This window comes from Vitis riparia, chromosome 7, assembly GCF_004353265.1.
Source record: "Vitis riparia cultivar Riparia Gloire de Montpellier isolate 1030 chromosome 7, EGFV_Vit.rip_1.0, whole genome shotgun sequence".
Classification (NCBI taxonomy): Eukaryota; Viridiplantae; Streptophyta; class Magnoliopsida; order Vitales; family Vitaceae; genus Vitis; species Vitis riparia.
Window position 1 is genome coordinate 1760752 of NC_048437.1, and position 16656 is coordinate 1777407.

General features: G+C 37.4%; 1 protein-coding gene across 1 annotated transcript in view; it reads right to left on the minus strand.

The window, feature by feature from the left end:
* LOC117917995 (CBS domain-containing protein CBSCBSPB3) overlaps positions 1 to 12284 on the minus strand; it is a 28634-nt gene extending 16350 nt beyond the window's left edge. The window contains exons 1-4 of the mRNA XM_034834502.1: positions 11801 to 12284; positions 10918 to 11086; positions 10691 to 10823; positions 8169 to 8339 (exon numbers count right to left, since the gene is read on the minus strand). Of these exons, the coding sequence (XP_034690393.1) occupies positions 8169 to 8339; positions 10691 to 10823; positions 10918 to 11086; positions 11801 to 11934 (607 nt within the window). The 5' untranslated portion in view covers positions 11935 to 12284. The remainder of the gene's footprint in view (positions 1 to 8168; positions 8340 to 10690; positions 10824 to 10917; positions 11087 to 11800) is intronic.
* Positions 12285 to 16656: the final 4372 nt, after the last annotated feature.

Consider the following 16656-nt stretch of genomic DNA (forward strand, 5'->3'; position numbering starts at 1 on the left):
CCATGTTTTAGAACATCATTTCAAAGTGCACATCGCTAGGATGGTAGGAATTTCCTCTTAATCTGTCTAAGATACCACTGGGTAAACTATCCATGTGACCTAGGCCAAAAGAGAATAACTATATAGCACAGATAAGGATACCAGACATTAATGCAACAAGGTGCATATATGCCAAATACTTAACAGACAATGTAGACAGTCAGCAATGAATAATCACACATATATGAATTTAAACATCCAATGCATTCATTAATTGAAAACCTCCCTAAACTCTCCCCACCAACTAACAAATCTTCCAAACCTTTTCTTAACAGCAGAAAAAATAAAAATAAAAATAAAAATAAAAATAAAAATAAAAAATTAAACCTAATTATTCCCAAATGCATCGTGTATCCATGTTCGACACATTAGGCAACCCACATTCCTTCACAGGAGTATGCATAGTTCAAATGATAACACTGTTAGAGCATGATATATATTATAGGGGTTCAAATCCTGCCAAGTTAACCTTTTAGAAAAGTCAGTAACCCAACATGGTAAGCTCCGGTTAACTGGAGGTCAAGTTTTAGTAATTAGATATTTCCCACCAGAATAGTGATAATAATAGGATGCCAAATAGAAGTGTTTTGTGTCTCATGCTCTAGAGATGTGGGGGTGAGACATAAACCAGAAAACAGGTTCTAGTAATTAGAGTGAGTTTCCCATGGTAATAATAATAGAATGATAAGTAGAACTTCTTTTGCATCTCATGCTCTCCTATACACTGTAAGGTTGCTGGTTCTTTTCTTCCTTTTTTTTTTAGTCAGAAACAAACATTTGATCATCATGGATTTAAGTACAAAGAAGGATGAAAAATCCTTCCCCCAAGCACAACTACGTAGCTCTGGCAAAAAGCAGCAAAAAACTATCTACTCTAGATATTGTTAGAGGTGCACATCTAAGAAGTTGGCTGGTTCTTTGGTGCTTCACTTTTCTCTATATGTGGTAAATCATGGGTGTTGCTTCTTCCTATGAAGGGAGCTCTAGTTTGTTGGCATTGTGTCATGGCTTATAAGAAGCAGAGGTTGGTGTAAACGCAGTGTTTCAGCATGTTTAGAAGAAGCATAACAGGACCACCTTTGAAGGTTCAGAACAATCAGCAGTTCATTTCAGAAATTTCTGCTTAGAGTCCTTATTTGTATGGTGTATGTTGTGAATGGGGATGGGGTGCTTGTCCTAAGTTATCAGCAGTGGCCTAGTTCATATTTATTTTCTCATGTTTCCCTGTATACAACCTGAATACTAGATTCATCCACTTCACGATGCATCATTTTTATATCCATCCATATTTACCCATAAAAAGGAAGTTTTTGCAAGTTCCATATTTATTCTTAGTTAACAAAATCATATAATTAAGAAGTATCACCAAAGTACATAAACTAGTGTTTCATATTTATGCATATTTAACTCAGATGCTATTAGCAAAGAAGTATCATCAGAGCATTTAAAGTGGATCTTTTAAGTAAAAAAAGAAAAAGGAAAATTTGTGGTTAGATTTTTGTAATCTTCCTCAGTTGTCCAGCTTGTATGGCTTCTTTTTTAGGAGTCCCTTCTCTTGTTTTGATCAGATTTTTACATTGTGGAAAGAAAGGGGGATAAAAATAAAAAAGAAGAAGAAGAAGGGCTCATAAACTGGAAAACCCAACCAAATTGATTCATCGTAGTCAAGTAACCAGTCTGGGTCAGTTTAAAAACCTTTTCAGTAAACATATGCCAACGCTTGTATTTGGAAAACTCACAACCTGTAAATTTTGTATCTGCACACAGGTGTATAGCCAATTTTATGTCCAGTTCATGTATGTCAAGTTTCCCAAGATAACCTCCTAAAACATAATTATTTTATAGTATACTCAGCATTACTATGAATATGAAATTTTAATTGATATCTATAGATAGAATCCTTAGATGAACAATGCCGGTAGCAGCCCCTGTTGGTAGGTGCTGGTTTGGTGTGGAGTTGAAGACTTTTGAGATTAGCATAGAAGAACACAAAGGAAAAGTGAGTGGTAAGATCTGTGAAAGAAGCCCTAAGTTTTCTTCATGGGTCAAATTTGGAGGGAAAAGTTTAGCTCTGCTGCTAGAAGGGGTTGAGTCATGTTGTGGGCTAAAGGAAAGAATCCCCTTCAGGAAGTTATGGTCGGAAGGAGATAGAGAATACAGCCTGGAGATCCGAAATAATAGAGCAGGGAGATTCTTGTTTTGCATTGTAAGAGACGCGGGGAACAAAAGATTTTCATTGGCTTTTCCTGAAGGGAGAGGATTTGTAGGAGGCTGGAAAATTCTTGCTAGCAAACTGAGAAGTTTGGGAGTCTCTCCCCTTCAATGGAAAGGAGCCCTGCTGAAAAACCTCTTACCTTCTCAGGCTTCACCCAGCAGCAGTGTAGTCAGAGACACATCTCCCCCTAGGGATTGCCCCGCGCCTCGCGATGCCATCTGGCTAGAAATGGAGAAAGAAACTCTGGATAGGAACAAGGAATTGTTGGGCAGATGCCTTGTGGGCTCTTGGGAAGGTGACTCTGATCGTCTTCCGGACCCCGTTGCTTTCGGGTCGTGGGCGAAGAACTCATGGTTCTTGGAAGGGAATCTTTGGATGTCAAATATGAGAGCAAATCTCTTGCTTCTGGAGTTTGAATTGAGGACGAAGCAGAGAGAGTGTTTAACTCAGGGTCGAGATGCTTCAGAGGTAGAAGCTTCTGCCTAGAAAAATGGAAACCATCCGTGGGATGCCTTGAGGGGGTTAGAGGGGAAGTGCGCCTCGTGTGGGTCAGAATCTTAGGTCTTCCTCTGCATCTCTGGGGCAGAAGTCTCTTCAAGAAATTTGGAGACTCTTGTGGGAGGTTCGTGGCCGTGGACGAAAACACTGCTGATCGTCGGAACCTCAAGTGGGCAAGAGTCCTCGTCGAAACCAGAGGATGGCAACACCCAAGTTCGCTGCAGGTGGTTGCTAGAACCTCATGTTTTGCTTTGCAACTATGGTGGGAAGATGAGCCTTGCTTCTCCCCTGTGATCCCCTCCCACGGGTCTGGTGTTTGGAAGATTGGGGAAGACGAAGTGAGCCCTTCACGCGCTAAGGGAGCGTGGACTCCCGGCCCTCTTCCTCTGTCCTCCCGCAGTCTGAAAAGCTGCCCTCGCCGGTCATGGGAAGTGGTGCCCCTACCTCGGACAAGACTGATGCAGCTGCTACCCCTTCCCCAGCCCACAAAGATGAGACGGGCCGGCTGTCCCCTGGCCGTGATGTGGAGACGGGCCAATGTTTGGACGCCCTGGTCCATTCGGGCCTGACTCGTGGCGCTTCCTTTGGGCCTTGGCTAGGGAAGGCCCAAGACTCAGCCTATTTGGGGTCTTCCTCTAAGCCCCTCGGTCCAGCCCATCTTAACGACTTTGGGCGAGGAAGCCCTAAGTGTTCGTCGAGCCGGTGGAGAGAAGCCCCCGCTCCGACTCCTACCTTCGCAGTTCCTCCCCAGATGGAAGCATGGCCCCGCTGGAACACGCCGACGCCAGCGGCTGAGCCTTCCCTCCTCGCCGAAGCTTGCAAATCTCCCCAGAGACAGGCGTCGCCCCTTTTGGATGCGTCGACGTCAGCGATCGAGCCCTCCCTCGCCGTCGAAGATTGCAAAGCACCCAAAGGCAAGCGTCGCCCCTTTCGGATGAGTCGCCGCCTGTGAAGGAGCCTTCCTCTCCTGCCCAACCTCGAGATCCACAAGGTACCCTTTCTCTACCCCAGATCTCCTCGAGAGGGGAGCCATCCTCTTCTTCTACTCCATTCTGGGATTCGGGGCTTGAGAGGGGTAAGGGTCGATGCTCTAGTCAGCGGAAATTGACGACAAGGGAAGTGGAAGCGACGCCGAGCCCTCTGTCCATGATGCTCAGAGACGGGTCGACAGTGGTTCTGACGGAAGCACTGAGCTCTGATCCGGAAACTGACGTGGCAAAGCAGAGAGACATGTCGGTTGCTCATCCAAGTGAAGAAGGATGGTCAGATGAGGAGATCTCCAAGCTTTTCATTTTAGTAGTGTATTGGGAATGCCTGTTGAAGGGCATGAAGTAGAAATTCTGGCCTTGCTTAAGAAACTGAAGCTGAGGACTGGAAATAATTCCCTCTGCAAGAGAAGGAAGAAGAAAAATCTTGCACCACCCGCTTTGAAAGAGAGTTAAAAGATTGGAATGCTCTGTTAGTTATGGGGAGACATCCGGGATAACCAAAAGATCCGGTCATAGCTCCTGGGATTTGATTCCAGTTGATTAATGAGAATTAAAATTCTCTGTTGGAACGTCCGAGGGATTAATGATTGTGCAAAAAGAAATCTGATTAAGGGAGTGGTGAGGAATCAAAACCAGATTTGGTTTGCCTCTTGGAGACGAAGGTGAAAGAAGTTTCTCCGCAATTGGTTAAAAGTGTGGGAGTAGGAAGATTTCTCAATTGGGCTTCAGTGGACGCTAGGGGTGCGGCAGGAGGTCTCCTTCTCTTCTGGGATAACAGAGTCTTGGAGAAGTTAGAGATAGAAAGAGGGGGTACTCCATCTCTGTTCGCTTTAGAAACTGCGTTGATGGATTCTCTTGGATTTTCTCTGGAGTTTATGGGCCAGTGATAGGCAGTGAAAATGAAGATTTTTGGGAGGAGCTTGGAGCCATCCGTGGCCTCTGGGAAGACCCCTGGTGCATAGGGGGGGATTTTAATGCTGTAAGATTTCCAGAGGAAAGAAGAAATGCCCCTAGATTCACAACGGAAATGAGGAGATTTACTGAAGTGATTGAGGAGTTGGGGCTGAGGGATTTCCAACTGGCTGGAGGTCCTTTCACTTGGATAGGGGGTTTGAACTCCCAAGCTGCCTCTAGATTGGATCGCTTTCTAATCTCAGAACCTTGGGAGGACCACTTCTCTGCCATCACTCAATCAGCTCTCCCTCGCTTGGTCTCGGATCACAGCCCCATAATTCTAGAAGCTGGTGGATTCTCGTCAGGCAAAAGTCCCTTCCGTTTCGAAAATATGTGGCTGAAATTAGATGGTTCAAAGACCTAGTAGAAGCTGGTGGAATGGCTATTCAGTCGAAGGCTATAGTAGCCATTGCATCGCTGAGAAGATCAAAGCTCTTAAGAAGGACCTTAAAATCTGGAACAAAGAGGTGGTAGGCAACGTTTCTTCTAATAGAGCAGAGGCCTTCTCTCGCCTGCAGCAATGGGAGGCCAAGGAGAATGAGAACCCTCTGTCTCCTGGAGAAGTGGAGGCCAAAAACAAGGCTCTTGAGGACTATAAGAAATGGGCCCTGTTGGAAGAAACCTCTTGGAGACAAAAGTCAAGAGAAATCTGGTAAAAGAAGGCGATAAAAACACCAAATATTTCCACAAAATGGCCAATGCTAAGGCAAGAAGAAACTTCATGTCTAAGATAAAAGTGAATGGTGTGAATCTCTCTTCCTTGGATGATATAAAAGAAGGTGTATGTAGGGCCTACCAGGCCTTACTCTCAGATTCAGGGGATTGGAGGCCTAGTATCAATGGCCTTAACTTCAAGGAGCTGGGAGAAGGTTCGGCCAGCAGCCTAGAAGTTATGTTTTCAGAGGAAGAAATTTTTGCAGCCCTAAGCAGCTTCTGTGGTGACAAAGCCCCAGGACCGGATGGTTTCACAATGGCTTTCTGGTTGTTTTGTTGGGACGTTGTTAAACCAGAGATTTTGGGCCTCTTTAGAGAGTTCTACCTCCACGGGACTTTCCAAAGAAGCTTAAATTCCACGTTCCTCTTGCTCATCCCTAAGAAAGAGGGGGCCGAAGACCTAAGAGATTTCAGACCAATCAGCTTAGTAGGGAGTGTCTACAAATTGCTTGCCAAAGTCCTTGCCAATAGACTAAAATCAGTGATGGGGAGGTGATTTCAGACTCACAGCATGCTTTCGTTCATGGGAGACAGATTTTGGACGCTGTTCTCATCGCTAATGAAGCCCTTGATTCTAGATTGAAAGGCAACAATCCGGGCCTCCTTCTCAAGATGGACATAGAGAAGGCTTTTGACCATGTCAAGTGGGACTTTCTCATGGATGTGATGACTAAGATGGGATTTGGGCATAGATGGAAAAAGTGGATGAATTGGTGCTACTCTACGGCTACCTTCTCAATCCTCATCAATGGAAGTCCCACGGGTTTCTTTCGTAGCTCTAGGGGATTGAGACAAGGAGACCCCCTATCCCCCTATCTTTTCCTTTTTGCCATGGAAGCCCTTAGCCAATTGCTGTCTTGTGCAAGAAATGGGGGCTTTATCTCGGGTTTCAGAGTGGGAGGAAGAGGAAGAGAGGGGCTGCTTGTGTCCCATCTCTTGTTTGCCGATGACACCTTAATCTTCTGTGACGCCGAAGCAGATCAGTTGCATTATCTTAGTTGGACATTCATGTGGTTTGAGGCGATTTCAGGATTAAAAGTCAATCTGAGCAAAACGGAGGCCATCCCAGTGGGGGAAGGCATCCCTATGGAGACTCTTGCGTCGGTCTTGGGATGTAAGATAGGGAGTTTACCTACCTCCTACTTGGGTCTTCCCCTTGGAGCCCCTTACAAATCTACTAGGGTGTGGGATGCAGTGGAAGAAAGATTCAGGAAAAGGTTGTCTCTCTGGAAAAGACAATACCTCTCCAAAGGTGGTCGCCTCACCTTGCTAAAAAGCACTCTCTCTAGTCTCCCAACCTATTTCCTTTCCCTCTTTGTGATCCCCAAGAAAGTGTGCGCAAGGCTTGAAAAGATCCAAAGGGATTTCTTATGGGGCGGTGGTGCCTTAGAGAATAAACCCCACTTGGTGAGTTGGAAGGCTATTTGTGCTACTAAAAAGAAAGGGGGTCTGGGCATTCGCAGTCTATCTACTTTTAATAAGGCCCTCCTTGGGAAGTGGTTGTGGAGATTAGCTAATGAGAATGAGTCCCTTTGGAAGCAAATTATCTCTAGTAAGTATGACCTCCAAGAGGGGGGTTGGTGCTCCAAAGGAGTGAGAGACCGCTATGGAGTGGGAGTTTGGAAGGCTATTAGAAATGGTTGGGAGAACTTTCGCTCTCATTCCCGCTTCACCATAGGGGATGGCACTAGAGTGAAATTTTGGAAGGACTTGTGGTGCGGAAATCAAGCTTTGGAAGAAGCTTTCCCCATCTTGTTTAATCTTTCTGTCAACAAAGAAGGTTGGGTAGCTGAGGCTTGGGAGGAAGATGAAGTTGGGGGAAGCTGGGGACTTCGTTTTAACAGGCACCTTAATGATTGGGAGGTGGGAGAAGTAGAAAGCTTATTATGTAAGCTTCATCCTTTGACCATTAGAAGAGGTGTAGAGGACTTACTCTGGTGGAAAGAGAACAAGAATGGGACGTTTTCTGTCAAGTCTTTTTACAGTTCACTTTCAAGGGACACCAAGCCCCCCTTCCCGGCTAGAACTATTTGGTCGCCTTGGGTTCCAATTAGGGCTAGCTTCTTTGGGTGGGAGGCGGCTTGGAACAGGCTTCTCACCACTGACCGCCTGAAGAGATTTGGTTGGAGCATTCCCAACAGATGTTTTCTGTGTAAACAAGAGGAGGAAACCACAGATCACCTTCTTCTATTCTGTGAAAAAGCTAGAATGTTATGGCTTTTGATCTTCTCCCTTTTTGGGGTGCAATGGGTGATGCACTCTTCTGTGAAAAGAAACCTCCTGGGTTGGCATGGTTCTTTTGTGGGCAAGAAAAGAGAGAAAGCTTGGAGAGCTGCCCCCCTCTGCCTAATGTGGACCATTTGGAAAGAAAGGAATAGAAGGGCTTTCGACGATATTGAGAGGAACGATCAAGATATTAAATCCATTTTTTTGTACACTTTTGTGAATTGGGTTAGGGTATACATAGAGGATCATACATTGTCTTTGATAGATTTCGTTGACTGGCTAGCCACCAAGTAAGGGTCAGGCTTGCTCATCCTTTTGTTTTTTGCTGATTTGTACTTGGTATACTACGTGTATACCCTTTCTCTAGCCTTTTGGCTCTTAATGAATTTTCTTTACCTATCAAAAAAAAAAATAGATAGAATATGTTTTCAGTAAGTTGTTTCATATATGCATGCACAGCTGTGGGACAAAATATCCATTCAAAAATATGCAATTCTATATGGTATTAAGTCCAAAGGAAATTATCAACTGACCAGTGAAATTGCTTCCCCATTGGCGTTCCACCCCTTCAACAGCAGCCGCAATTGCACTACCATGCTCTGCAGCCTTCTCCATTCGAGATATAGCATCATAGAGGCACTTTGTAATATCCAATATGGCAATAACTTCACCATTTTCTACAACAGGGAGGTGCCTAAACTTGCCTGTTGACCAACACAAGCAAGATGCCATAAAACAAATATTAGGCTAATAAGTAATAAAGAATTCATTCAAATGAAGTGCATATATGAAAACAATGAATAGGGCACAAATTCATTTCAATTGGAAAAAAATAACTTGCACAGAAAAATAGCAGGCATAAGTATTTCAGACAAACAAAAAAAAAATAAGACGGTCTAGATAATGAAAACAAGGAAGGTTGTTGTGGTCTCTCACTGAGAAATGTTTTGGGAACACAAATAGCCAAAAAAGGGTTAAAAATTAAAAAATTAAAAAATTAAAAAATAAATAAATTGCAACCACAAAGTTCAATCAGATAAATTACCAACATATGGACATTTTGGTGCCCCAGTACAACTCCAAACAGATTTAAGTATTAAAGGAAATATTAAACAGCTGGTAACTGAGCCTGACAGAATTTCCTACCAAAAGTATTCAACAGAATATCACCAAAATTGAAAAGCAAATTCAAATGAAGCTAAATGCAAGAGTAGTGCAATAGGGTTTTCCAGGACTTCATACATTCTAGGAAGCCAATGCAGGGATAGGACTTGTCAAGTTAGTTGCAATTTCTTAAGCAACAAGTTCTTGTCATGGTTCAAAGTCACAGTATTGGTTATGACTCAGTAGGCCCTGAGGCACACCGGTCTCTATATCTTGGATCAGTATCAAACAATATGCAAATTATGTTAATTTAAAAACTCCAAATTTTTAAAGAGAATTGCTAAAATTATCAAAAAAATAAATACAATCACATAGACTAAATAAATTAATAATATGGAGAGAGAACATTATCCATATAAAGATAGAATCACACATAAATAGATTTAAAACTTTCTTTATTTAATCACCTCATACTAAATATCAGATAAACCTACTAAATAAAAATAATTTATTTTTATAATATTTTTGTTTAAATTAAATATTTTGAGAATTATAAAAATACAACCATGAATCACTAGTAAAAATATAAATATCATTTTTCCTATCAAATATATTCTAAATAAAACCATTATAAAAAAACAAGATTTTTTATTAATTTTTATTTTCATTTGAATAAATAAATTTTAAAAAATAAATACATATTTTTAAATAAATTTTTATACTAATACTTATATCCTATTTATTGCATATAAACCTAAATACTTATTATCATTTCACATCATCCAAACTATCTATTTAAATACAAATGTTGGGAAATAACCCAAATACCTATCACCATTTTTTTAAACCCATATGCCCAATCAAGCACCTTTCTCTCTACGATACACAATTATATGCAAAAAATCCATTTCATCTTCTCCACACAATACCCATTTCACCTCTCAACCAACAACTTCTTACATCATCTCAGAGGTTTGATGGCTTTAAACCAGAGATAAATCAGCCGTGCAAGGATGCAAAAGCTTAGGTTTGAAGGATGAAGAAGCAAACCAAGACATAGGCTCTGAACTTTCCATCTAGAGTTCTTTAACTTCATGGCTTTTGATTTTCTCCACCATTTTTTACACAACTATTGGTACAATACCAACCATAGCCAAGGTGGATATGACTCAGCCGAGATTTTGAACCTTGGTTCTTGTCATCAGGCCTCAGTCAACTAGTTTGTTAAAGGGATGAGAGACTGCTAATCATATGATGCCTAAATGCTATTTGAATAATGGATGCATCAATTAGATGCAATAAAAAAGCAATATATTCCTCCAATGACAGAATCTGCCGAAAGAGAACTGATCAGCTTATGTCATCTAATGATGTATTTATCAGAATACATTATACCATGCTATTTGAAAAAGATGAGCTAGTCATAAAACCAATAAGCCTACATGTCAAAACTCCCACAGTTCCTAAGCATCATCTTCTCTTCATGCAGCAATTAAAAAGGCAATGCAGCATCACTATGGCAATCAAGTCATTTGCCAATAATACAGCACCAACTTTCGCTTAATTTTCCTTGCACTTGGTCTTCATGTATGAAATAAATAAGACTCAAATATCTAGTATTCATGCAAAAATAAACAAGTTTAGGCTAATTTTTATCCTATTTCGCTACATGAAAAAGGAAGGTCACAATTTTCCACTTCATTTCATACACGACCCATCTGTAAAACTCTTTTATGAAAAAGTTATATAAAGTGGAATTGCTCTCCATTTTTAGGTTTCTCCTATTATCAAACATAACGCACAAAAAGGACGAGATCAAAATAGGATATTTCATCTGCACACAATTATATTAATGAATTTGGTCAGGCATATCCTACCAGTAACCCAAAAGGTCTTACCAAGCTCACCTAAGCTCCACAGTTACATGCAACAGGAAATAAATGCAGCTTACCCTGCACCATCTTCTCAAGAGCCTCAATAGCCAACGAATCTGAGTTAACAAAAATTGGATGCCTTGTCATAATCTTTGAAACTACTGTCTGTTCTGGCCTCAATTCTTCCGCTATAACTCTAGTGGCAATGTCCTGTCCACAACAAAAGAAAAAAAAAAAAAACCAGTAAGTCACATGATCAAGAATTTACAAGAACATCCAAAAAAGGCTAGCATTTTCTACAAACCTTGTCTGTAACAATTCCAGAGAGCAGAGCATTTGAATCTGTCAACAAAACAGCATCCACTCTCCGAGCTGCCATCCTTCGGCATGCATCAGACACTGTGGTTCCTTCAGGAATCGTGAGGGCTTTGGACAATCTCAGCTTCTTCACTGTTCTCACGCCATCAACCAAACTGCAAATTATCCGAAACCACAAAGCCAATAACCACAACAATCAAAACCCAACCCATACAATATCATAATACGTTTTGTTCCCCGGAAAACATTTCCATAGAGGAGAGAGAGAAATAAATATAAAAATTACTATATATATAAGCCCTTCACCGCCAGCCGCGGTTATCAAACTCAAACCAGAACATCTCGCAAACAATCCCTTTGTTTCTCGGGAAAACATTTTCCATAAAACAAAAACGCACCACCAACCACAATAATCAAACCCAAATGATTTCAAAATTGCCCAATTTGTTTCCCGGTAAAACATTTTCCAGGAAAAAAAAACATCACCAGTCACAATGACCACCCCAACACAGAAAACCATACAAACACCCACTTTCGTTTCCCGGGAGAACATTTCCATATCGGCAACCACAACAATCCAACCCAACCCAGACCCATCAAAAGATAAATAATCCAACCCAACCCAGAAAATGTCAGAAGAAATCCTGGGAAAACAGTTTGTACACAACCAACCCCAACAATTGAACCCGACCCAAACCAATCTCATAAACGCCCCGTCAGCTCCCTGAAAAACATTCCCCGCACCCACCAACCACAAGAATTAAACCCAACCTAACCCAAATAATCTCATTAAAACCCTGTTTGTTTTCCGGGGACACACCTATAATTTTACCCAAAGACTAGACAAAGAGAAAAACGAAAAAACTTACTGGGTAGGAGATGAGGCTTTGGCATTGGAGCTTCCATTTTCGGCAAGAACCGCCTTCTTGGAGGCGGTGGTAGGGCCTCGTTTCTGGGAGAGGCTGGTCCTCCTGGGATGCGGAGCAGCGACTTGGCTACTCATCTTGGATCAAAATCAACTGGAAACAGGGAGGATAGGGTTCTGAGGAACCGTAGACGATAGAGGCAAAGAGAGATTAGGGTTTTGGCCCCCCTCCTCTCCCCCTGTCTCTCTTTCTCCTCGCTGCGGCGAACTGTTTCCCACCTGAGATGAGATTTGAAACTCCTTTGAATTTAAATTAGAAAGGAAAAGGGCGAAAATGCTAAAATTTAGCGTCACGTCCTTCCTAAGAATGGAATCAATGGCTTTCACCCAAGTTTCTCAAGGACTCATCTTATTTTCCTAAATTTGAGCCCTCATGTTTCAATTTTTCTTTTATCAAAATTAATTCGTTCATTGAAAGTTAATATTGATTGTTGAATCTAAATATTATTTTAGTTTACAACTATTTTAAAAATAAAGCATTTAGGTAAAATAAAAAATTCCTAAGGTTTTGCAAGAATGAAACTCAAAACCTTATCAATATTGTTTGGGATGATGCAAGCAAAACAAACTTCCACCTTCCATATCCACAAACTTCCATGTTCCATATCCAAAAGGATTTTCAAAAGATATACTCTAGAAGTGTTAGTCAGGAAGAGAGAGAATTCTGACTTTAGCATAGTAACAACTCTTTCGGTTACTACATATCTTACATAGATGATGCAGCGTGTTTACAAAATGGATTTAATTATCGTTAGCTTACATCATGCTTTATGTGTGAGTCGTATAAGATTAAAGGCTACATTTGATTGTCAAAATATATATATATATATATATATATATATATATATATTAAGATATCATATCTCATTTGATAGAAAATACATTTGGGTGACGCAATGGCCTTATTGAGATAGATAACTTCCTACTTGAGGAGATGGTGTGGTAGGACTTCTCATACCCATGGGTGCAAGCCATGTCATAGCTAGAGTAAAGTGCATGAGTTCGATTGGGTCTCGGACGATCAAACAATCTATTCAACAGCGTAACAAACATTCGAGACAAAAAAAAAGAGAATGAAATAGCTATCTTAGAGCTAGAGTAGAGTTGACCTATCGAAAGAAAGGCCCATGTCTAGGACTGTATAATAGGCATCAATAATGAGCCTTGTTGCTAATGCGCGGTGCAACGTGGAGGCGCTCGTACATATCAATCATCCACCAACAAGTTGGATATGATTTCCAATGGGACATAATTTTAAATTCAATAAATATCATATCTTAAAGTAGCATATTTAATTAGGTATATTAAATTATGTTTATATTTAGTTTGTAACATAAAAAAAAAAAAAAAATTTGAATATATATTATTTTTCAATATTTAAAATAAAAACTATATTGTATTTCAAGGTTTTCTAATGTTATGGTAGGTATAAGATAAGTTGAGGTAATACTAAGGTTATGCTGTTAATTTAGATTTAATCAACAACCCTCTCTTGTAATCAAGGTATAATTTGATGCTACTTGAACTAATCCTATATAAATATAATTAAATTTGATTATATGATGTAGCTAGTAATTCTTTAGTATTTGCAAATATGTTTAACTTATATGAAGAACTTGCTTAAGAATCGAGTGGTATTACAATTAGAAATAGTTTTCAAACTTTTCCATAAATATAAATGATCCAAGTATTTTGTTAAGTCCAACCTTAAAAAATTAAAACAAAAAATATGAATTTTGTAGAAGAAGTTCATACAATAGCAATAATTTATAGGATTTATTATAAAGTCATGACTACTCAATTAAATCCTAGAGTTGTATGTTAATCTGTCAAAGATGAAACATTATTATTACAATATAATCCTAATAATACTTGAGTCTTTGTTCCTAAAAAACTTAAATTGAATGAAATTACTTAAGAAGGTCAATGAGAATTATAAGAGTTAACAAATCCAAAACCAATTAAACCTCTAACAACTCTTTAAATAATTATACAACATACGAATGGTACTGTCCAAATAGAATTTCGTCCAGCTTCAAAATATTCATTTACTCAAGATTTTCTTTCTACAAAACCTTCTAGTTCAAATACAAATTTAAATAGTGTCGATTTTACTCCAAAAATTCCTATTCCTATATCAACAATAAGAATCTCCTCCTGTGTCACTTACTCACTCTAACATGTATTATAATCAAGCTAATATTATTCATAAGAAAAATTATTAAAAGACCCCCTTTACTTTAAATCCAAATAGAAGAATTATTACAAAATAACATCATTAGACCAAGCTTTAGTCCCTATAGATCCTCAACATTTTTAGTTAGAAACCATAATGAAGAAAAAATAGGAAAATTTAGAATGGTTATTAATTATAAATTATTAAATGATAATACATATGATGATGCCTATAAGATTTCGAATAAAGATTCTTTAATTAATTCTATTCAAGGATGTAAATACTTTTTTCAGTTAGATTGTAAAATTGGATTTTGGCAAATTAGATTAGAAGAAGACAACAAACCATTGGACAACATTTTCATGTCCTTATGGATTCTACGAATGGAATGTAATGTTGTTTGAATGTAAAAAATTGGTATCAGAGCTTTATGTGTACTGTTAAAGTATTAATTAGGAAAATTAATTTTGATTCAACTTAATTTTCTGAGTATCGAACTTTATCTTACACCGTTAAAAGTTTGATTATACTCACTTGATCTGTTTATTTAGCCTGCTGATTTGATATAAATTAATGTCTTTTATTCCTTATCCTCCTAGTATATATAATTTAGATTATGGTCGTGTAAAAGAACTTAATAATAGGTTGTATGTTCAACATAAATAATTTTGAGAAAACTGTGATAGACTGCATACTTTAAGGACTACTGTTAGAGATTTAACTAGAGATATTAAAAACTAAACCTCTTTTAAATATTTGCGTGAATATGAAATAGCTATAAAAGAAACCTTTGATGAACTTTTTACTACAAAGACCTTAATTAAAAAAAAAATTATAAAATATTATATTGATAATTTGTATGCTAGCTCCTCTTATTATAAATATTGAAAACTCATGAACCCTCATCTACAAACCCAAGAGGTAAAACAATTAAAATATTTGGTAGAAACACAACTAACAATAATAAACGTAGTATTACGAGGACATAAAGAACAAATTCAGGTAGAAAACCAAAATAGTATAAATTGTTTAGAAGAAATCCAAAAAAGACAAAGAAAATCCTTAGAAAAATTAAATACAATCCTAGAAATTAGGAAATAAGCTAGAAGACTTTAAAAACCATAATCTATTCAGAAGTAACCTAGATTACATTAAAAAACAATTAGTCAAAGAAAACAAAATTTGTTAGAAATGAAATCAAACAAATAGGGAAAATTGTGTTTTCAACCCACATAGGGTTCATAATTAAGATTAGGTCATCCAATCACCCATAATTGATGATAAGGATATGAGATAGTAATCGACAAAAATATCCACTTGACTCATTTTTGTCTTTATTCTACTACTTGCCATTATTTTTTCTTATTTAACCATTTTTGGATTTTTCATTATTTTTTTAAACTCTTTTATAAATAATTCAAAAATTAACATTATTTTTTATTTTTAAATTATTAATAAACAAAAATTATGTTAATGATTCAAAGACTATTTTGGAAAATACTTTCTAAAAAAATATTAATTTAAATAAATAAAAATTATCTTTTACATTTATTTTTATCTTTTACATTTTAGAAGTAAATAATTTAATGATTAAAATACCATTTAAAATAAATATATTCACTATTTAAATTTTTTTTATACTAAAAAGTATTTTAAAGTTTTTTTTTTACTATTATAAAATAAAAAGTTTAATTTTCTTTTTTAATCTTCTTCATTCCTTATTTTAATAACTTTTTGAACATGACTTTTAGTAATAAGTTATATCAAATGTTACAAATTTGTTTATAAAGGATTTTTTTTTAATGATTTGAATTAATTGAAAATTTATTAAAATAAGAAAAAGCAAAAGAAATAAAGATGATGGATGGAGAGTTTTTATTTTAAGTACTCAATTAAAATGTTTTCATATGACCTAATTTTAGAAGTGGATTGAATTTTTCTTATATAAAAGGGTTGAAAGATATAGTTACTTATTTTAGATGAAAACAAGTAACTAAAAATTATATAGGTTATATTTGAGTTTGGTTTTAAATATTTTTCTAGTTTTTTTTTTTAAATAATTTTTATTTTCTATATTGTCTCTTTTTGAAAATACGTTTAATTAAAAAATAAAAACTATTTTTAAAAATGAAAATTGAAAACCTTGTTTAGTACTATTTTTTTTATATGAAAAAAAATTTATTTATTCATTTATTGCGCCATTGTACAATTGTATTAAACTAACTGTACAAGGAAAATGTATTAAGTGTACAAAGGCGTACAAGGCTATCATTTGTGAAAGATTATAATAGATTATGAGACATTCATTTATTTTTATTATCACTCACAAATTGTGCATGTGTGTCATACACTTTATTTAATTCCCGCATGGAAATTCCAATACTTTTTCCAATAATTATATTTGGGGAAATTTTTTTTGACATTAAGTCATCCACCATCTTCTCAACTAAATCATTGAAAATATGGTTAAACACTCTTACGTGGACATGAACACATTATTTAGGAGGGATATGAAATTTGTGACATTGTACAAGGGTATTACATTAACTGTATAAGGGAAATGTAATAATTGTACAAAGGTGTACAAGATTACTCTTTGTGAATTATTTTAATCAATTCTAAAC